This window comes from Apodemus sylvaticus, chromosome 1 (assembly GCF_947179515.1).
Source record: "Apodemus sylvaticus chromosome 1, mApoSyl1.1, whole genome shotgun sequence".
Classification (NCBI taxonomy): Eukaryota; Metazoa; Chordata; class Mammalia; order Rodentia; family Muridae; genus Apodemus; species Apodemus sylvaticus.
The window spans coordinates 189,611,047-189,633,728 of NC_067472.1; the positions used below are offsets into that span (position 1 = coordinate 189,611,047).

Genomic DNA, 22,682 nt, shown 5'->3' on the forward strand with positions numbered 1-22,682 from the left:
GAGTCCATTGGAAGGAGAAAGGCAGGGAATGCGGCCCAAGGCCAGGCCGTGAGAGCCCACGGAGGGGAGCTTCTAGATAATTTTGAGAAAAGCGAGCTTGCTCAACCTGACGAGGGAGGATAGTTGGGGTGTAACAGGGTCACTTCGCCACTGGCATCTGGCAGGGTCACCCGGGACAGGAGCTTTTCTTTCTGATTACATTTCCACGCACCCGACCGTTGGTCAGCCCAGATCAGCAGCTTCAGCTTCATTTAGACGGCTCCCCCATTTTCTCCACCATCTTCACTCATATTTATCCACAAGGCCGCCTGCTGCCTGGGAAAGAAAATCACAGGATGAAGAGTCTTGTCTCCTCGGATGTGTGTGGCATTAACTCTTAAAGGCCCGCAGAGGAAGAGCGTGCTCAGCAGCGCCCCCTGTGCTTCCACACAACCCTAGCTAGAGCAGAAGCTTAAGGCGATGGGCTGGAGTCCTCCAGCCTTGTGTGGACCATAGCCGAGGCAATCAGGTGCCCTAGGTGTGCGTGCCCACCGACGTGAGGCTGTGTGTGCCAACCGACGTGAGGCTGTGTGTGCCCACCGACGTGAGGCTGTGTGTGCTGACCGACGTGAGGCTGTGCAGGACCCCAGGGTCCCCGCAGACCCCGCGGGTGGATAACACCTATCCTTAGGTTTCTTGGTAGAAATGGCTGACCAGAGACAGGGGAGAGAGCTCTGTGAGTAAGAGACTTTCCTGTGCAGACATGAGGATCCGAACTCAGGTCCATAGCCTCCACCTAAAAAGCTGGGTATGGCTGCACAGGCACCCGTGGCCTCAGCGCTGTGGGCGGCGGAGACAGGAGGATCACAGCAGCTTGCTGGCCATCTGTCTCCAGGTCAGTGAGAGACGCTGTCGCAGGGGAGGGAATAATGTGGAAAGTGATAGAAAAGTACACTTGACACTCTTGTCCAGCCTTCATACATGCATGCACACACACAGACACACATGTACAGACACAGACACACACATGCACAGACACACACAGACACACACAGACAGGCACACACAGGTACAGACATACATGTACACACACAGACACACATGTACAGACATGGACACATGCACATACACACACAGACTTACACAGACAGGCACAGACACAGACACAGACTCACATGTACACACACACAGATAGACACAGACACACATGCACATACACACAGACACACACAGACACAGATACACGCAGACAGGCATACACAGAGACACAGACTCCCATGTTCATACACACAGACACAGACACACATGTACAGACATGGACACATGCACATACACACACAGAGAGGCACAAACTCACATGTACATACACACAGACACAGACACACATGCACATACACACAGACACACACAGACACACACAGACACACCAACAGACACACACAGATAGACTCACATGAACATACACACAGACACACACAGACAGGCACACACAGATACAGACACACATGCACATACACACAGACACAGAAACACATGTACACATACAGATAGACACACAGACACAGATACACATGTACAAACAAACAGGCACACAGATACACGTGTACATACACACACAGAGAGACAGACACAGAGACAGACAGACAGACACACTAAAATAGAAAATGGTGTGTCTTTCTTGGTGTGTCTCACCAAGAAACCAAGTGCGAAGGCCCCGGCACAGGCCAGACGGGCTGTCAGGAGCCCAGGGTGCTGATGGCATGAGCTCAGATTTCCAGGGGAGCTGTGGGGGGAGGGGTGAAGGGTCAGCTACCCAAGCAGAGAGGCCAGCAAGGCCAGGGAGGACCAGGCCTGGTGTGAGGGGCTACAGAGCTCTGTAGAACCATGGTGGCGGGGCCCCTGGGAAGGCCCAGCTTAGGATGAACTTTCTCCCGAGTGCGGGAAACCGTGGAAGGCTGCAAAAGACAGAGGGAGAGGCAGAGGCCGGGCCCTTCCGCTCCTTTTGGCTGATGAAGATTAATAAAGTCTGGCATCTCTGGGGCTGTGAAGCACTGACAGTCTGCAAGTGTGCTGTACAAATATACCCCAGTGGGGAGAGAGATGGCACGGCAGTTAAGAGCACTGGCCACTCTTCTAGAGGACCCAGGTTCAATTCCCAGCATCCACATGAGTCTGTGACTTCAGTTCTAGGGATCCAGTGCTCCCTTCTGGCCTTTACAGGGATTGAACACATGTGGTTCACAGACTCACACATGTAGGAAAAATACCATATATATAAGAGTAAAATTTTTTTTGAGACAAGGTTTCTCTGTATAGCCCTGGCTGTCCTAGAACTCACTCTGTAGACCAGGCTGGCCTCGAACTCAGAAATCTGCCTGCCTTTGCCTCCCAAGTGCTGGGATTAAAGGTGTGTGCCACCACCGCCCCCCCACCCCCCGCCAAGACTAAATATTTTAAATAGAGAAAACATATTCCACATATACTATACATACCACACAGTGTACACAACAGCCACAAACATACATCACACTGTGCTTCACACATGCCATATATCTTATCCCACACGCTTGGATCGTGTGCTCCTCATTTACACGAAAGCACATGCTAGAAGCGACATATAAACTAAACACAGGACACTCGTCATACCGACACACATACAAAGCCATACCACATGCATCGTACATCTGCACACCCCTCACATCCCCACACAATAGAAATACAAACCCCAGGCACGTCAGACGCAGCCGTTATCCTGCAGGTAATGAATTCTCAGCCTTGAGCCAAGCCTGGGAGGAGCGTGGCCATCCCGGCTGGGTTCAGCTGGGCAATGCAGTGAGTATTTATTAAGAACCAGCAAGACCCAGTGGCAGATGCTAGGTGTGGAGGATGTCTGGGAGGGCGGGAGCCAGAGGAAGGGCGGTAAGTCAGAGGGAACAGAGCAGCTCTTGCGGAGATTCCCAGGTGGGGCTAGTTGCGAGCATCCCATTTTGAAAATGATCCAAAGAGTTAGATCATGAAACACACTATTTGCCACTCCGAGGAACCGATCACCATTCAGAGGACCGAAAGGCCGCAGCCCAGCAGTTAGAGTCTAGGATCTACATCAGAGGGAATGGTAGGCCCTGGCTCCCTTTGCATGTCAAACTGCAAGTTTCATTGAGCCTGTTTCATCGGGAGAGGGAGGTGGATAGAATGCAGTGTGACACTGGGGGACAGGAACATGTGCACATACCTAGAGGCGGGCCATGTGTCTGCCACATTCCCTGTCTGTGCTGGCCCGCCATTGGTCTTCAAAACCTTGTTCGGTTTCTGAGGGAGGCAGTCCTTCATCCACAGCGATGTCTTATTGCTCCCTGTCCTCTTCCTCATTGGTAACTAAACTCTGGGGAGTGGGTTGGGGTTTTCAAGGAGAGTGGGGGCTGAGATGCTGGGAACGTTTGATTTGCATGAAGGGGGTTCCAGGTGCTTAACCCTGTAATTTGACCATGATACTACGTGGCTTCTGGGGCATGCAGGCCTGGGACAGGGACTCCTGCTGGTCAAAGATGAGAATTTCAGGGTGTTGGACATGTCTCTAGACGGGCTCTCTTGGTCACATGGCTTATCTGCCCGACGAGACCCTGTCTCAATCAGGGAGATGAAATCTAATGAAGGAAGACACTCAGCATTGATTCCGCGGGCATGCTCCCGGGCACAACGCTTCTGCAAGCACCAACGCAAACACACCCAGAACTATATGGCTCCGGGCCTCCTTCCTAGTTATTATAGTGAGAACAGGAAACCAGTGGGGAGTAGAGAATGCCCGGGAGGAGCCGTCAGTGGAGAGGCAAGCCTTCCTCATGAGGCTCTGAGAGGAGGTCCCTGAAGGGGTTCACGCAGTAACTGGGTGAGGAGGCCTGGAGGCCTGGGGGCTTTGAGTTCTGAGTCCCTCCTTATTGTAAGGCAGGGCTGTGATGGCCCTCCCTAGCCCAGAAGCTGCAGGCACAGGCATGGAGGGCTCCCTGACTCTCACAACCCCTGGGTTTTGCTCTCCACAGAGACTCTGACCTGTCACCGGGGGCTCATGTTTACGTCTGGCAACAACTTTGCTAAGAAACCTGTCAAGTGGACTGCAACAGGGTCTCAGGTGTGTGAGCCTGATGAGATTTGTCAAGAGACGCTGCTGCTCATAGACGTAGGTACGTGGGCTGAGCTGGAGAGCCACACTCCTGCACTAGGCTGGTCCCAGCCGGGCCCTAGATTCTAAGCCCAGCCTCCTCACACCTGAGATCTCGGACTCCTCCCTCCGCCTCTGCCTGCTGAGTGGTGATATATGGTAGCCCCATGCCCAGCTGGCATGCAGAATCCCTAGTGACCTTTGAAGGAGTGCTCGGCTGGGGATGTGGTACAGTGGTTGGTTCAGTGCCTGTTGAGCATGCGCAAAGCCCTGAACTTGATCTCCAGCCTCAGGTAAACCGGGCGTGCCTGTGATACCAGCCCTGGGAAGGAAGAGACACTTACCTTGAGAGTCATTGCCCCCCTCACGTGTCTAGTGAGTCCAGAACCAGGCTGGGCTATCTGAGACCGTCCAAAGGAAAGCGAGAGTGAGGCAACGATCAAGAGAGACAGAGAAAAGAAGGAAGGGAAGGAGGGAGGGAAGGATGGATGGACAGACAGATGCATGCTGAGTGCCTGTGCTGGGCTCTGCTAAGCCGAGTCCTCCTGCAGCTCTGCAGGGAAGTGGGAAGGAGAGGGCAGCAGAGCCCAGGGAGCCAAGTGTGGTGTGAAGGGCAGAGTGTAGAGGGAACCCAGCAGGGCAGAAGAGATGCTGAGCGGGGTGAGGCTGCAGCCTGGCGCAGGGCTCAGTGTGTGCAGGGGCCTGGGAACGGGGTCTGCAAGGGGCAGAGCAGAAGGAGCCAGGTTTGGACTTCAGTCTGTGGCAGACTGAGACCATCATCTGCCCTGTTGTCCCTGGGGATTGTAGTCCTCCCTATGATTGGAAGGGACCCAAGAACGGGCCTCGCAGTCCTTGCCTTTCTCCCTTGCTGACCCTGGCTTTCACTGTCATACCCCACAGGACAGAAATCAGCCCTCCTGGGCAGCAAAGGTTGCAGCAGTCCTGGGGCAGAGAACAATGGTGGTGCCTCCATCTTGTCCCGGCCCCCTGGGATGCTGGTAGCTTCCTATACCCGCTTCTGTTCTTCCAGTCTGTGCAATGGAGACAGCAGCAGCAGCATCCTTCTAAACGTCCTCCCCCATCCAGGTATGGGACCGACCGAGCGACACTGGGGGAGTCAAGCTGGTGGTGACTGTAGGTGAGCGCATGCAGCTCACCCCTTCTCTCTGTCCCCAGATGTTCCTCCCCCAGGAGACGTGCGGTGTCCCATGTGTGTACAGATTTTTGGATCCTGTAACGACACCAACTCTGTCACCTGCCCTCAGGGTGCCACTCACTGTTATAAAGGTGACATTGAGCTACAGGGAGGTGAGTGCAGATGGTTGGACTGCTGGGCTGGAGGGCCTGGAATCCAGGATTTGAGGATGGGAGGGTTGTGCCCTAACTCACAAGTCTGAGGGAGAAGAGATGGGGCTATCTCATATGGAAGAGGGCTGGGTCCTGGACCACTGGGTCTGAGGGAGGAGGTTGGGTCCTGGATCCCTGGGTCTGAGGGAAGAGGCTGGGTCCTGGACTCTTGGGTCTGAGGGAAGAGGCTGGGTCCTGGACCCCTGGGTCTGAGGGAAGAGGCTGGGTCCTGGACCCCTGGGTCTGAGGGAAGAGGCTGGGTCCTGGACCCCTGGGTCTGAGGGAAGAGGCTGGGTCCTGGACCCCTGGGTCTGAGGGAAGAGGCTGGGTCCTGGAGTCCTAAGGAAGTCAGGCAGGGGTTAGAGTCACCGTCTGAGGGGTGGCAGTTCCTGTATCTGAGGTCTGGACTCAGGGGTCTGAGTTTCTCACACTGCTGAACTGTGCCATCCCTGATCTGTCTTCACCCCCCAGGTGGACTGTCTTCCACAGTGAGCATTCAGGGGTGCATGGCCCCACCTATCAAACCCTTACTGGGTGACTCCAAAATAATTGGGATCTTCTCGGCAAAAGAGATCACTGACTATCAATATGAATATGAAGATAATGAAAACCATTATATTAGTGGTGCCTCGGCCCCTTCCCTGGCCTGGATGTTAGGGCTCTTGGCTCTTCTCAGCCCGTTGTTTGCAGAGATCTGTCCTCTTTGCTGAGCCCATTTCCCTGTCAGTCTTAATCCCTCCTGGCCACCCATACCCAGCCCTCCTCTGACTTCATAACGCAAAGACCTGAGACTGGGCGCTGTCGCCTGCGCTGTCGGGCCTCATCCCTCAGCCACACACCTCGGCCTCCTCCTGCTTAGATATGGGAGCCACTGGACTCACCCGGCTCCAGAGCAGACAGCCACGCACTGACCACACATGTGGAAAAATAAAGTTGCTGTTGTTTACCAAATCCTGGGTTTCTCTACGTGAGGAGACCAGGACACGCAGTGCGATCCACGGCGAATCTAACTGCCCGGGCCCAGCCTCCCAACGTACACCCCACATCTTCTTGCCGACTGGGGCCTCACAGAGCCTCCTGGTGCTGCAGCAGGAAGGGCTGGACCTCACTGTGCCCTGTGAGGACAGGAGGCTGTGTCCCTCAGCTCCTTCCTCATCAGCTAGGAGCACAGGAAAGGGCTGTGCCTCGCCTGAGCAGCGGGGCAAGAGGCCATGAGTGACACAGAGACCGTGGTAATTGTCGTGGGAGGAGAGATGAGCTGAGAAAGGGTTCGACACCATTTACACGCGCACACACACACACACACACACACACACACAGTCTTAGTTAGGGTTTCCATTGCTGGGAAGAGACACCATGACTAAGGCAATTCTTATAAAACAAAACATTTAGTTGGGGCTGGCTAACATTCCATTGTCATCATGGTGTGAAGCAAGGCAGCGTCCAGGCAGACATGGTGCTGGAGAAGGAGCTGAGAGTTCTGCATCTTGACTGGAAGGCAGCCAGAGGGAGACTGTCTTCAGCATTGGGCAGAGCCTGAGCACAGGAGGGGACCGCAAAGCCCGCCTACACAGTGACACACTTATTCCAACAAGGTCACATCTACTCCAGCAAGGCCACACCTCCTAATAGTGGCACTCCCCGCCGGGTGGTGGTGGCGCACACCTGTAGTCCCAGCACTCTGGGAGGCAGAGGCAGGCAGATTTCTGAGTTCGAGGCCAGCCTGGTCTACAGAGTGAGTTCCAGGACAGCCAGGGCTATACAGAGAAACCCTGTCTCGAATAAAACCAAATCCAAAAAAAAAAAAAAAAAGTTAACTTTATAAATAAATAAAAAAAAAAATAGTGGCACTCCCCATGGGCCAAGCATTTAAACACGAATCTGTGGGGGGCCAAACCTACCCAAACCACCAGACTCACACACACACACACTCACAATTATTATGCACTCAGTGTACACACTCTCAAACACATACACTCTCTCATACATATAAAACCACTCATACACTCTCATAACACATACTCTATACAGACACACAAACACTCTTACAGCACACTTACACCCACACTCACACACAAAGACACTCTTACAACACATACTCTCACACACATACAAACACACACATACACTTGCATGGACACACTCTCTCACACACAGTCCAAGACTGGTGTTATATGTAGTGACATTTTTTAAGAATTCTGAAATTTTAGTTTCTTTAAAAAGCATAGAAATACCTAAGAATGTGTGCTTTTGTTTTAATCCCATTCGTGGGGTGTGGGGCTGCTTTACACTGTCCACAGCAGCTGACTGTGATCTGCCTCAGGCTCTACCACAAGTGTGGTTTTGCCAGCGGCAGATAATTTCTGCACTTCTGTAGTGTTTGGAATTCTGGGAACTTTTCGGATGGTATATAAATGTGAGGGCCCCCAAGATTCGTGGTGGGTGGCCATTGGTCACTCGGGAAGGTTGGTTGTGGTTTGTTAGTAGCTATGGTTGAAAAAGAAATAAAAAGAAGAAAATTAGTTAGCTTCAGGGATTTTCCTAATTCCTCCTTCCCCTCTATCCTTGTTTCTGTCCTATCTAATGTTGGGGAGAAATGGGATGGGGGGATAGAGGTGGGAGAACGGAGACCCCACAAAGTAGCAAAGGCGGGCTCTAGTTACAGGCAGTTTCATTTCAGGCGGAAACCTGCATTGCCCAACCGTGGCTCTGTGAGAGGGGAGTGGGGGTGTGGGGTGTGGGGGTTCCTATACTTCAGTGTCACCGTCCTCTGGGAACCACACATGGGCTGAATAAGGGGGTTCCCACTCATGGGGACCCCGCTTGCACCCTGCTCACACTGCTGGGAAGTGGGAAGAAGAGCAAGACTGGAGACACAACAGGCATCTGCCCGTCCACCACTCCCCTGAGTCCACCACTCCCCTGAGTCCACCACTCCCCTGAGTGTAAGAAGGCCGACTTAAGGGAGGAAAGCGTCACTATGCCTGGTGGTTTGGAGAGTGTAGCTTCATCGCTGCGGGGAAGTCACAGTGGGAGTGGCAGTTGGCTCCTGCCCCTACAGTGCAGCTTTTCACAGGGTTTTGGAGATCTGACTTGGGTCCTCAGTGTCCTGTGCTGGAAGCGCTATACAGGCTGAGGTAGCAACCAAGCCCGTCTTCCTAATTCATTATAAGGGCTTCACCTGTGAAAGACAACAGCCTTTCACAGGGTGTGGCCCCGGGGCTCCAGCTGAGAAGGAATGGTATTCACAGAAGAACCCCCTCACCCCTACCATCTCCATTTAGACATTCTCCCTTTTGCATTGTTCCTGTTGGCCAGTCCTGGCTTTCTGGAATCACCCAGAGAGACCAGTGGGCCCCTCACGGTTGCCATGGTGATGAAGTACGGTAGCCACTGGGACTCCCAGTTCCTGGCCCTCTGTTGGCACTTTCCCCACTGCCATGACCAGGGAGGACCTGAGAGACCTCTGTGCTAACCACAGGCTTTGCGCCAACACATCAGGCCACCCCTACACATAAGGCATCAGTCTCTAAGGAACTGGAAGGCACCCTGTGCCCTGGGAGCCACAGACTCTGCCGTGAAAAACCTAGGACCCATGCCTTCTAAGGCAGCTAGGCCAGGCCAATCCCAGCGTTCCCTGCAATGACCCCGTTCTTATATCTTAATTTCAGGGTATGCAGGTCAATCTTTAAAACAGACAGTAGACCTGTCTCAAGGCTGCAGTGGGGTGATGGAGTTGTCAAGCTACAGAAAACAGTTTGTCTCAACAGTGACTCGGACAAAGAAACTAGTGACCGAGGGAAAACGCTTGGTGAGGTCTCCGGGGAACGGTGTGCCTGCGGAGTGGGTGTCCCTTGCTAAGCTGTGTCTGCTGCAAGCATCTGTTCACACTGGAGCGCGCTGGGCTTGTGCACCTGTCAGCCTGTGCTTCCCTTTGGTACTGGACAGAGAATCACATTGCTGTGTATGTCAGTGACAGACTGTGGGTGCCCTCCATGCAGTCACATGATGATTTCAGTTAATGATGAGCAGCCTTGCTTGATGAACTAATCTTTCACATTCAGAGTCAGGTAAATCCCCCTCCTCCATTGCTGTGCAAAACCTGGCATAGATTTTTGTTCATTATTTTTCTGTCTGTGATTGGACTTCTGTGCCGGGCGGTGGTGGCCCATGCCTTTAATCCCAGCACTCTGGGAGGCAGAGGCAGGTGGATTTCTGAGTTCGAGGCCAGCCTGGTCTACAGAGTGAGTTCCAGGACAGCCAGGGCTACACAGAGAAACCCTGTCTCGGAAAAAAAAAATGGACTTCTGAGTTATGGTTCATAAAAATGTCGCTGGGGAGTTTTTATTTTTGTTGTTTTTGCTGGGTATGCTGGGTAGCACTGGAGCCTTGAGATCGATCTACTACTCTATGGAGATGTAGCCTTCATCCCTTCCTTCCATGTCACTGGTACAGCAATGGCCGCTTAGGAAGCACCTCACACAGCACGCTGACTTTATCTGCGGCTGGACTCGCTGCTGTCGGGAATGGTGCGGTGACCATGGAGGGCAGGCAGGCGACCCCTGGGCACTCAGAGCGCTGATGCTCTGCCCCTTAGCACAGCTGCAACACATGGGTTTCAGAGGGGCCACGCTGTTTCACACGGTGCCAGCTCCCTGCTGTGAAGGAAGGAAGGGTCGACATTGTGTAGGTTCAGAACTGTTACTGTGAGTTATGGGGTAAACAGATATGGAACGTAAGTGGACGTTGTGAATGAAAACATTTATTCTTACTAGAGAAAAGTCTGTTTTTTAAAAAAGGCTTTGTAAATCTCTTAATTTTCTGTGAAATGTGTCTGGAATCTGAAATGACTAAACTCTAGCGGGGCATCTCTCAGCCTTCGTAATGCTGCGGCCCTTTAAGACAGTTCCTCGGTTGTGCTGCCTTCTGTAAAACGACTCCATTGCTATTTCACGACTGTGATTTTGCTACTGCCTTGAATGGCAATGGAAATCCGCAATGCAGGATATCTGATACGAAACTCCCCGGGAAAAGATGGTTCGAGCCCCATATAGGACGAAGCTCCGTGTGCGCATGCGCAGAGGCCAGTTGTTGCCATGGATGTCTTGTTTTAGTGGTCTGCACCTTGTTTTCTGAGACAGAGTGTGTCACTGGGTCTGGAGCTCACCAGCTCTCTCTTCGCCCTCTAGAGCCGGGTCACAGGTAATCTTTGCTGTGCGTGGCTTTTGCCTGGGTCCTGGGAATCTGAGCTCAGGTCCGCATGCTTGCCTGGCAGGGACGTTACTCACAGACACAAGTCTCCAGACCCATCAGGGATTTTTATTAAGGGCAGAAGAGGGTTCACGGTTTAGATTTCTCGCTCTTTTTGTAGAGGACCCAGGTTCAGTTTCCAGCACTTACATGGTGGCCCACAAGCACCCCAATTTCAGATTAATAGGATTCAACACCCTCTTTGGAACTCCTAGAGCTCTGGGCATGAACATGGTGCTTAAATATACATTCATGTAAAACACTGTACACAATATAAAATAAATGGATTTTTTAAAATTGGGTTTTCTTTAGACACAGTGGTTACATTATATAGTACTCCTAAATACTGTTTGCCATCTCATAGAATTCACTACTCTTCAGACAAGTAAGTGATTTGTGACTTATGGAGGGGATGGGGGGAAATTAGGTTGTAGAAGGGGCAGAATGGACTGGGGTCTTTATACACCAGAGAAAACTATGTCCCTTAATTCCTGTTCTATCTGCTTCTTGTAGATAGTGTAGACAATGGTATTTTGGAGGTAATTTCAGTCCATGAGAGTTGACATTAAAGTTTTCAAAGAAATGGAATCTATTTCTAAACACAGACATTATTAAGAATCAAGCACATTTTCAATTAAGGTATATTTAAAAGAAAGGCAACTGGATGTATCCATCCCACATTCAAGAATCAAAAGATTTTCCCTCTCAGGGTAGTTTAGACCAAAGTTGGGAACTTGAACTCTCTGCTTCTGAGTCTTCTGTCTATCCCTGTTGTCTGTAGCCTTATCTGTTGTTAATGCCTGTTTCTCTCTAATGAAGAGACCCTAAGCTCTGACAGGCCTTTCCTTCTCCCTTATTCCCTCTGCCTTGGTTAAAAATTGTTAGAATTCATTCCTAAATCCAGCCACCAAGGTCTATTCCCTTATTTGGACACTTCCTCACCCTAAGGCTGACTACCAAGGCCTAGCTGTCAAGTATTGACATCAAGCAAGCAAAGGCCCCTTTACCTCACCTAATTCACACCACAAAATAAACACCCCATCCTAACACGGACTTTCTCCCTGTACCTTTATAAACTGCCATTTTCCTATGGGCCACGCCTGCCTCCTCTCTATCCAGAGGCAGTCCTTTGTCTACCCCCCAGTCAGGACAAGCACCCTTTCCCCTCCCCCTTGTCTCCTGTCTCCTATCTTTGTCTCTTATTCCCTGCCCTTTGTCCCTCTGGGGCAAGTAAATCTCCTTTGTGATGAGATCTGGGTCTTGGGGTCCTGATCAGATGCTGATCCTTTCATTGGTGCTGTGGCTTGGATTCAGCCTACAGAGCCCACACCCACCACTACACACACACACACACACACACACACACACACACACACACACGCACACACCATTAGCCCATTGTTTGCACACGCTCCCACTCTCCAGGAATTCTAAAGCCTCCCGTGCCCTGTGCCCGCTTCTTTATCTGACCCCATTCTATGGGGTACCACCTCACCTCCTCCTGCCGTGCACCACACTCAAAGGCCCTCTGCCTACATTTACAAAGCCCAATGCTCCCTACCCTTAACCAACTTCTGCAGGGCTCAAACGCATCATTTCTATGCCCCACCCCTCATCGGACAATCCTCCCATAGCAACAGTCAAAGCAGCTAATGGACCCTTCCGCCCACTCTCAAGACCATTTTGCCTTCACATAGATGGCTGCTGACACTCAAAAATCCCGACTCACTTCTAATACATGGCCTATAGCAAAGTGCTTTTGGACCTCTTCCCTCCTAAGCACACACACACACACACACACACACACACACACACACACACACAAATCCTTCCATGTAAAATGCTTTTCCCTTTAGTCCCAGGCCTCTGCCTCCCAGTCTATCCAGACTTTTCCATCTCTACACTTGCAGAACACAGAAACATGTTCTTATACCAACCTCTGCCCCTGTCGCTTACATCTCCCAACCTAGGCAGCACCCCCCATAAACAAACTCTCTGCTCACCTCTGAATCTAATAAACAAACCCTGGGACCCCCCACCCACAATCCTTCCAACCCCCCTCCTCCTAATTTACAATCCTAATCTGTTCCATCAAGGGGCTCACGCCCCTTCCAACATCTTCAAACACCTCGGATCCCAGCCCTCTGAACTTCTCTTACCGCACCGCTCACACTCCTTCCGTCTTGTCCTGCCCTCCACCCAGCCGTGCTTATCCTCAGTGTTCCCCAGCTCCCGCACAATCCTGCCCAGAACTCTCAAAAACCCTCCTCCCCCACACCCCTTGTGATGGTTTGTATACACTTAGCTTAGCCAGGGAGTGGCCCTGTTGGAGTGGGTGTGGCCCTGTCAGACTTGGTGTGTCACTGTGGGCATGGACTTTAAGACCCTCCTCCTTGCTGCCTGGAATTCCAATCAGTCTTCTCCTAGCAGCCTTCAGATGAAGGTGTAGAACTCTCGGCTCCTCCTGCACCATGCCTGCCTGGACGCTGCCATGCTCCTGCCTTGATGATAATGGACTGAACCTCTGAACTTGTAAGCCAGCCCCAAATAAATGTTTTTAGTTGCCTTGGTTGTGGAGTCTTTTCATGGCAATGAAACACTAACGAAGACACCATTTTCTCATCTCCTCTGGCCTGCTCTCACACTTTACGTAGACTCTTGCCCAACCAACAAACTCAGCAAAGCTACCATCAGAGCCTTGAGGTCCCCACTGGGTCAACCTTGTCTCTAACTCCTCTTTGCACTGATCCCCTCCACCCTGTCTCAGCTGATGCAGCTTTGCATCAAGGAGGATGGGGAGGGATGGACAGAGACTCAGATCTCTGTCCCCACAGGGGCCAGACAGACCCATCTGCTCCCACGCCCCACAGCCTCAGAAGCCAGGCTAAGCAATCAATCTTTCATTGATTGCTACTTTCAAGGTCTTCCCTAATTCCAGCAGATGAGGTGCTGAGCATTTCCGGACAGTCTTCCCCCACCCGCATTGGACCATTGCGTAGTCCCACATGGGAATTTCAAATCGCAGACTTCCCCTCCCCTTCCACTATAGGTCGGGCTTGAGGCCTCTCCTGTTGCTTTTCCACTTGTGTAACATGCTCCTCCTTTATCTGATTTACTTAACAAATGTGAGGCTGTTCAGAAGATGCCCTTTCTTGGTGCAGTTCCCCTGTATACACACTGGTACCCGTGACCACCATCTTAGCCTCAGACACATTTGTCTAACTACAGCCAACATCTGCTGCCGCTGCGCGCCATCAGTGTTGACCCTGGGTGCTCATCGCAAAGACTGCAAGCTTACCTCTACAACCTGTCGCTGTATTCAGAGCATCTCCGTATTCTTGAGGTGGACCTCTCTCATCCAGCAGGCACACCACCACACACCACACAAAGGAAGATCCTCCCAGACACTCCTGACCCCCATGGCTCGGCCTTAGTTGTGTGTCTCACTCCCCACAGCAAGAACCACACAGCCGCCATTTTAGCTCACAGGCACACTAACACACACCACACAGGAAAAGACAGCTTCCTCTGCAGATATTTCCACTGGGCTTCTCGGGCTCGCCTCAGTGCCCTTCTACCCACAGGCAGAACCATGCACTCACTCTTCCCCAGTTCAACTTTGGCCCTGTGAGGTCCCTGGTCAGGGGCCTGCCCTGCTCTGTGACAAAGCTTTTACTTAGGAGACACAACACACACATCCGCTCAAGCCAGACTGAGTCCTAATGACACGACAAAGTACAGATATGACCAAAGTCCAACTGAGTGTGCCAATGAGTTTGATACTGGACTGACTTACAGGAATATGCCTGGGTGAGGAGTCGCTTACAGGAGCTTGAGGTGGTAGTTCACCCTTGTTGGTCCAACAGAAGCAAGGTAAAGCAGAAGGCAGATGATCACCACAAGTTCAAGGTTCGTCTGAGCTAGCTACGGAGTTCTACAGCAACCAAAGTCTATCGATATGTGTGAGATTGTAGTGGCTATGCCTGGTTGTCAACTTGACTATATCTGGAATGAACTACAATCCAGAATTGGAAAGCTCACCTGTGATCCTAATCTGGAGACTGAGAGACACAAGTTCCTGACCTGGATCTTGGCATGGAGATCTTGATGCATAGTGGCTATGAATCCCAGAAGATTAAGACTGGGAGATCTCTGAGTTCAGGGTCATCTGTGATTAAAGGTGCCATGGCACACACCTTTAATCTGGGCCACACCTTCTGCTGGAGACCTACATAAGGACATTGGAAGAAGGAAGATTTTCTCTCTCCTTCACCTGCTTGCCTCGTGGGACTGAGCAACTGCTAGATCCTTGGACTTCCATCCACAGCTGCTGCTGACTATTGTTGGGGAGTTGGACTACAGACTATAAGTCATCAGCAAATTCCCTTACTATACAGAGACTACCCGTACATTCTGTGACGCTAGAGAACCCTGACTAATACAGAGATCCTGTCTCAAATCAATCAATCAATCAATCAATCAATCACTCAATCGTTTGCAAACTTAGCTCAGGTAGGCCCATGAGGGTCTGAGGATGCCATGAATGTTGTAAATTTGCAAACTTATATGACAGGATTCTATATGAGACCCATGTAAAAGCCAGCCGTAGCAGCACATAATTGTACATCCAGCACTATTTGATATAGACAGGCAGATCTCACACACTCTCCACCCATCCAGTTTGTACAGAGATAAGCCCTTCTCCTAAGAGTAATACGGAGTGTGAGAGAGGAGAGCATTCATACAAACAACTAGCCTTCACCTGTGTCTTGTCAGGGTCCGAGAATCACTGAAGAAAGATCCCAGACCCAAACAGTATGCAGACAGAGAACGGTCATTCTGCAGGAATTAACAGCATGAGGGGGGATCAGCCACTTATCAAAATGGTGACAAGCAGAGGAGCTCACAGACCCCCCCCTTTTATGTAGAGGCCTAGGAGAACTTTCCAGAAGGGTTAAGTAACTCTAACTTGATTGGCTAGAAGTACAACTGTGACATTAGTACAGTTTTGATTGGTTGCTATGTTAGCTCTATCCTTTTGGGTGGGACCTTGAGGAATTTCACAAACCAGCTCAACACTGGTCTTGCTATCTGCTCCAGCCTGGTGTGCTAGTCAGTGACTCTGCTCCGGACTTACCCCCCCTCACCCTGCTAAGGTCGGGACCGTCGTTGAATAATGGCCTATTGTTTGTGGTTCTTCCAAGGAACCGTGTTCGTTTTCCTGGGAACCTGATAAATTTCCATTCCCAAGGATTTTGGAACAGTGTCTCCTCACACAGGCACATGAAACCCATATGGAACACATCTCTCAGTTACTAAAGGGACAGATTATCCCTCAGCAGTGCAGCTGAGTTACCGGTTCTTCACATTCGCGGTATCTGAGAATCAAGCAGTTCATTTAGGTCACGGCAAATTCTCCACATAGTTCACATAAAACAAAGAGCTTCACTGACCCTTTCCTTCTTGTGACATTTTCTCTGTTTAAAACAAATATGTGAGCCTGGAGATGTGGTTCAGTGGTTAAGAGCGTTGGCTGCTCTACAAGAGGAACTAGGTTCAAAGCCCAGCACACACACGGCAGCTCAAAACTGTCTAACCTCCAGATCCTGGGGATGCCGTGGCCGCTTCTGGCTTCTGCATGCACCAGGCACACAAGTGGTGCACAGGCACACATGCAAATAGACACACAACACATGATACAATAAAAATGATTATTGAATCAAGATGTCACATATTTTACCCATGTGATTGATAACTCGCAAAATCTCACCCCAAGGTTGATGCCTCCTCCTTCCTTCACAGCAGGGAGCTGGCACCGTGTGAAACTGCGTGGCCCCTCTGAATGCCCCGGGGGACGCCTGCCTGCCCTCGATGGTCGCCACCATTCCTGACAGCAGCGAGTCCAGCAGCAGATAAACACAGCATGCTGTATGAGGTGCATCCTACGCGGCCACTGTTCACCGACTCCCGCCCCTCTCGGGAGGACACTGCGTAAAGCAGAATCAGCCAGAGTCAGGAAGCCAAAGGGTCCACGTGTTCTCCCTTGTGTGGAATCCAGACAGCGGAAGGACAGGGAAGCAGATGGCTGTGGAGAAGGGAAGGGTAATGGTAGACATAGACGAGAGCCAAGAGCCCATGGTGGGCTCAGCCGGGCACTGCTTGCTCAGCATGCGCAGGCGCAGACTTCCATCCCGGTGCTGCCCAAGTGGTGGTGCTCGCCACTAAACCTAGGACTCAGGAATCTGGGTCAGAGGGATCTCAGGAATCTGGGTCAGAGGGATCTCAGGAATCTGGGCCAGAGGGATCGGAAGTTCGAGATCATTTCCAGCTACACAGAGGGTTCAAGGCCATCCTGGGCTAGAAGACTCTGTCTCAAGAAATAATATTCAAATAAAGTATACTATATGAACTTAGAAAATTTTTGCAATGAAACTAATTTCTTAATCTAATGAATATATTTATAATTCTAACAAAAGTGGCAAGAACTGGCAAGATTACTCAAGGCATAAACACCAAACCTGACATCCTGCATTTGACTCATGGTACCTAAACCGTCGAAGAAGTAAACTCACTCCCCAAAATGTCCTCTGTCACATGACCCTTGACACATGTGCATCAACACACGAGCACACTAAATTAAATGTAATAAAAGAATTGACATCTATGTCTAATCTGAATGGTCGTCTTCCCGGGACCGAGGAGGCTGAATCTCTGTGGTGGCAATCTGTGCCGTCACCTGCTCCCCGCCCATTTGTACAATTTAGAAGCATCTCCAGTGACAGGGCAAAGGGTGTTCCTCACAGAGCTCTTCTAGATACCGTGTGAAGCTGCAACTGGAGGATGACCTCAGCGGCAACCGCCGCTGACAGTTTGCTGAACACTCATTTTCTACACATGCGCACCTTCTGTGGTGCGCTTCTGTAATTGGCTTCTCTGCGGACCAATGAGATGCAGCAATTCTCCAGGTTTATCCAATGAAGGAATGTGATGAATGCTTGTCAACAAATGGGACTTCAACTGTCTTGCTTGGCGGAGGTTGCCACTTTTTGTGCACCTGACAGCAGTCGCGTAGGCAGGTTACATCAGAGCGCAACTGAAATGCCTTCCATGCCCAAGTTTCTGGTGACCATATTCTGAAGCCAGAAAGAATTTGCTACTTAAGTAGAAAAGGAGCAGTGAGAGACCAAATCCCGTAGCCCCGAGTAAGAAGCCAGTGAGGAAGAGAGGGGAGAAGAGGCAGAAGGGGCCTCCGGGATCTTCAGTCTGATAGACTAGGCTTAGGCATGGAGGCCTGAGTTTGCTGAAGGGTAAACGAGTACTAATGTCCTGGTTCTGAGGGAGAACTGGGCCATGGCCACCCTAATCAGAGAGGAGGGCTTTGCTCTTACTAGATTTGTTCCCTGGGTCTTTGAAGATGCTCAGTTCTGGACTTTGTGTGTAAGGGAAGAATCTGGGGTCTGACCACCCATGACTGAAGGAGGAGGCCGGGGTTTGCACCCCTCCATGGCCCGGGGCTGAGGGCTGGGGTCCGAGTCGTGCAGAAGGACGCTGGGCGACTAGGATCCTGGGTCCTGGGACTTGGGGCCATGAGAATGGAACCTAAAAGCCGCATTCCGAGGACAGACAAACCCTCAGAATTCTAGTTGTGGTTGTGGAGGGGCTGGGTCCTGAGGACCGAGGTGCTGAGCTTTGAGAAGGTCCTGCTTGGCTCTGGGGTCCTGACCGAGGCTTGAAGCACAGGTCCCCTGGGCCCATTGTCTCAGGTCCCCTAGGACTGTCCCTGCTGGACAACAAGGATTCGCCCCTCTCTGCCTGGTTCAATTCTCTCCTCTCCACCGTCAGTTCCCAGGTCCTGGTCAGCTCTTCGCAGCCTCAGAGAAGCCATGGGAGCCTGCCGCATCCAGTATGTCCTGCTCCTCTCTCTGCTGGGCTTCTCCCCCTGCTCAGGTGAGGATGAAGAACAGATGTCAGCCATCATCTGACTGTCAGAACGCTCTGCATTTCACTGAGTGTCTCTTCACAGACTAGAGGAGAAACCAATTGAGACATGGGAGCAGGGCCTCCTGTCTGGCCACACCTAGCTCTCCTACCTGCTGTTGGAGACCAGCGCCCTGCCCACGCCCATCCTCAATCCTGGCTGCCTACCACATTGTGCCTTCCCCTGAGTAGTTCTGTCACACTAGACTGTGTCTCATCCTCCTTTCCTTCCCAGACCCTGTGTGACACCCCCTCCCCTGTGGGACTCTACAGGGCACAGGGACGAAGAGGGGACATGGACATTAAGACACAGGAAGGTCGAGTCACGCAGGAGCCTGGCGGCCATTCTAAGAACTCAGAGTGCTTAGATGTATTACTGTTATTTTTAATTATGTATGGGTGTGAATGTGGGTGTGAATCTGTCTGTCTGTCTGTCTGTCTGTCTCTGCCTACATGAGGGTACGTGCTCATATGTTCTGGGGTCAAGCGCAGCACTTGGAAGAGCAGTGAGTATTCTAACCGCTGAGGCATTGCTTCAGTTCTTGAAGATGAGAATCTTATTCTGAGGGAGATGGGGCCCTACCAGACGTTTCTACCTTCTCAGTGCTTCTCAGAGGCCTGACCACCCTTTAAGAGGACCCATGGGTGCTGGGGGGGGGGTAAATACAGCAGGGGACAAGTGAAGGGAAACAGAGAGACTCAGGACAGGCAGGGAAAGGCCTTGTGTCATCTTGACTGGCTGGAGGCATTAGAAGCGGGGACTGAGCTCAGGATTTGCAGAGACAGTCACGGGGTTTCCTGGGGACTGCGACATGGGCTGCAGAGAAAGAATGGATGAGAATGGGGGCAGAGCTGCAGCTGGAGCAGCTGGGGGAAGGAGCCACCTTTGAGCAAGGTGGGGAGGATGTGGGTGTGGTGGAGCAGAGAATGCAGGTTTGCAGGAGGAGGGCAGCTCAGAAATGAGTTAAAGTACAGTCCCCCCCCCCCACTGTGAGCCACCGAGAATTGTGGGAGTGCTGGAAGGATGAGTTCTGAGTCCCACCTTAATGCAAGACAGGGATGTCACAGCCATGCTTTGTGATCCCAGAGTGTGATTCAGAATTCAATGGCCTCCCTTAGCCAGAAGCTGCAGGGGCTGGCATGGTGGCCTCCTTGACTCTCACAAACCCTGGATTTTCCTCTCCACAGATACTCTGACCTGTCACAAGGGAATCATGGTGAAACTTGGCAATGGCTTCAGTAAGACAGCAGTTGGATGGAAATCATTTGGGACCACTGAGCCTGCACCTAATTCCATATGTCAGGAGACACTCCTGATCATAGATGTAGGTGCGTGGTCTGAGCTGGAGCGACACACTCCCACACCAGCCAGGCCCAGCCCTGCCCTGAGTCTATTCCCTGCAGTTCTCCCATCTGATTACAGGCCTGGGCTCTCCTGTCTCTGTGCCTTGTTCTGCTGAGCTGTGATGAGGGTGTATAAGGAAGACCTATGCTAGTTAAGAGAGGAACCCTGGGCTTGAACCCTTGTACCACATGAAGTGGGTGTGGTGCTGTGTGCCTGTAATGCCAGCATGGGGCTGTGGGTGGAGACAGCCAACCTCATCTGCAGCAGCACAGGGAGTTAAGGAGCAGCCTGGACTAGAGGAGACTCAGGGCCCAGGAAGAATGAAGCAATAGGGAGGGAGGGAGAGGGGGAGGGAGAGGAGAAGGGAGAGGAGGAGGGAAAGGGGGAGGGAGAGGGGGAGGGACAGGAGGAGGGGGAGGGAAGGAAGGAGAGAGGGAGGATGCCTGTGCTGGGCTCTGCTAAGCCGGAGTCCTCCTGCAGCTCTACAGGGCAGTGGGAAGGAGAGGGCAGCAGAGCCCAGGGAGCCAAGTGTGGTGTGAAGGGCAGAGTGTAGAGGGAACCCAGCAGGGCGGAAGAGATGCTGAGCGGGGTGAGGCTGCAGCCTGGCGCAGGGCTCAGTGTGTGCAGGGGCCTGGGAACGGGGTCTGCAAGGGGCAGAGCAGAGGGAGCCAGGTTTGGACTTCAGTCTGTGGCTGACTGAGATCGTGATCTGCCCTGTTGTCCCTGGGGATTGCATTCTTTCTAACTGGCAGCATCTAGGGACCCAAGAACTGGGCTCCTCTCCTCTCCTCTCCCTTTCTCTTCTCTTGTGCCACCCTCCTGTTTCTAGCCTGGTATTCTCTCTTATATGCCCTTAGGTGAGAAATCTCTCATCTTGGCCAGCAAAGGCAGCAGCCATCCTGGGAGTAACAATAGTCTGGATGTCCAGGTGTTTTCCGCTGGGCCTGGAATCGTGGCTGCCTCTTATGCCCACTTCTGTGTCACTGATCTCTGCAACAACGCGAACAGCAGCAGTGTCCTTCTGGACTCCCTGTCACTTCCAGGTATGTGACCACACGGGACCCGGCACCTGAGGCAACAGCCCATGTCTGCAGCTGAGAGCATGCCCTACAGCCCCTCCTTCTCTCTCCCCAGACTCTGAGCTGGGAACCACCCAGTGTCCTGTCTGCTTGCACTTCCGGGGTTCCTGCGCCCAGCATACCGCCTTTGTTGTCTGCCCTAAGGGCACTCATTGCTATTTAAGTGACATGACTGTTGAAGGAGGTCGGTCATGAAGGCTGCATCCCCAGGGCTACTGACTCCTGGGTCTGAGGGTGGAGGCTGAGGCTGGATGGTGCTAGCAAAGGAAGTGTGACTGGAGTCTAGAACCCTTGTTCTGAGGGAGGAATTCGGGACATGGACTGAGAGTTCTTAGTCCACACACAAGAGGAGGGCTGGGGCCTGATCTGACGGGCATGAGTTGTTTTGTGTTGTTCTTGTTGGTTTTGTTTTTGTTGTTTTGTTTTTCAAGTTGACTGAAGTGTCCCTCTACACGCCTTTCCCCTGACTGGATCTTCACATTGTAGGTGGGGTCAATGCTGCCTTTAGTCTTGATGGATGCCTGAGTGACTTTGCCACAAACGTATTGAAAGGCCAAACTTCAATTGGGATCTTCTCCGCTATGGAAGCTTCTGATTCACATAGCAGTGTTTCATCCTCACGTGTCCTTGTCCCGAGCCCCCTCCTGGCCTGGATGTTTGGGCTCAGCCCTCTTCTCAGCCCGTTGTTTGCAGAGATCTGTCCTCTCTCCTGAGCCCATTTCCCTGTCAGTCTCAATCCCTCCTGGCCACCCATACCCAGCCCTCCTCTGACTTCATAACCCAAAGACCTGAGACTGGGCGCTGTCGCCTGCGCTGTCGGGCCTCATCCCTCAGCCACACACCTCGGCCTCCTCCTGCTTAGATATGGGAGCCACTGGACTCACCCGGCTCCAGAGCAGACGGCCACGCACTGACCACACATGTGGAAAAATAAAGTTGCTGTTGTTTACCAAATCCTGGGTTTCTCTACGTGAGGAGTGGGATTTGTTAAGAGACTATCTGCCGAGAGGCGTGCAGGGGACCATGGAGTTGGCCTGGCCTGGCCACCATTAGAGGAACATGTCATAGGTTCTTCAGGTCAGCATCCATGGTTCCTGGGGCACAAAATGGCTTCCAGTTCCTGAGAGACAGATGCGCTCCCAGAGGCAATAAAGCTTCAGGCTAATTTGTGTTTCTCTGTCTGTTCCCAGTGTAGTCAGGGAAGCATGGCAGCCTAGCAGGACAATCTTAGACACTAATGCTTTGTCACCTGTATGGCCTGCAAACTTCATTGTATCCTGGCAACTATAAGTGTATTGATCCTGGCGATTGCCGTTAGGTTCTGTTTCTGATAAAGGTATAACCAATCTGATGGCTCTCAATTGTCACAGCCTCAGTCTTGCTGTGGTCCCTCCACCCGTTGATTTCTTGTGGCCATATCAGTTGACCTTGGCCCAGTAAGCAAGCATAGGTACCAGGAACATGGACCTGAAATACAGGGATTTTATAAAGGAAAGGGGAGAAAGGAGAAATAGGTTGAAGGGGAGGAACTGTGCACACAAGTGTAGTA

The 22,682-nt window shown here is 51.8% G+C and overlaps 2 protein-coding genes across 4 annotated transcripts in view; both read left to right on the forward strand.

Annotated features, from left to right (window-relative positions):
• LOC127673530 (CD177 antigen-like) overlaps positions 1–6,433 on the forward strand; it is a 64,474-nt gene extending 58,041 nt beyond the window's left edge. For both annotated transcript variants that reach the window (XM_052169200.1, XM_052169205.1), the window contains exons 18-21: positions 4,017–4,157; positions 5,036–5,221; positions 5,312–5,443; positions 5,954–6,433. In XM_052169200.1, the coding sequence (XP_052025160.1) occupies positions 4,017–4,157; positions 5,036–5,221; positions 5,312–5,443; positions 5,954–6,192 (698 nt within the window). In that variant the 3' untranslated portion in view covers positions 6,193–6,433. The remainder of the gene's footprint in view (positions 1–4,016; positions 4,158–5,035; positions 5,222–5,311; positions 5,444–5,953) is intronic.
• LOC127673580 (CD177 antigen-like) lies at positions 4,164–22,077 on the forward strand. Of its 2 annotated transcripts, XM_052169288.1 has the most exons (5): positions 18,598–18,679; positions 19,898–20,038; positions 20,912–21,097; positions 21,189–21,317; positions 21,620–22,077. In XM_052169288.1, the coding sequence occupies exons 1-5, from the start codon at positions 18,616–18,618 to the stop codon at positions 21,844–21,846; spliced, it is 747 nt and encodes a 248-aa protein (XP_052025248.1). In that variant the 5' UTR covers positions 18,598–18,615; the 3' UTR covers positions 21,847–22,077. The 2 variants fall into 2 exon arrangements, with proteins under 2 accessions (XP_052025238.1, XP_052025248.1); XM_052169278.1 differs by lacking the exons at positions 18,598–18,679; positions 19,898–20,038 and adding an exon at positions 4,164–4,795.
• Positions 22,078–22,682: the final 605 nt, after the last annotated feature.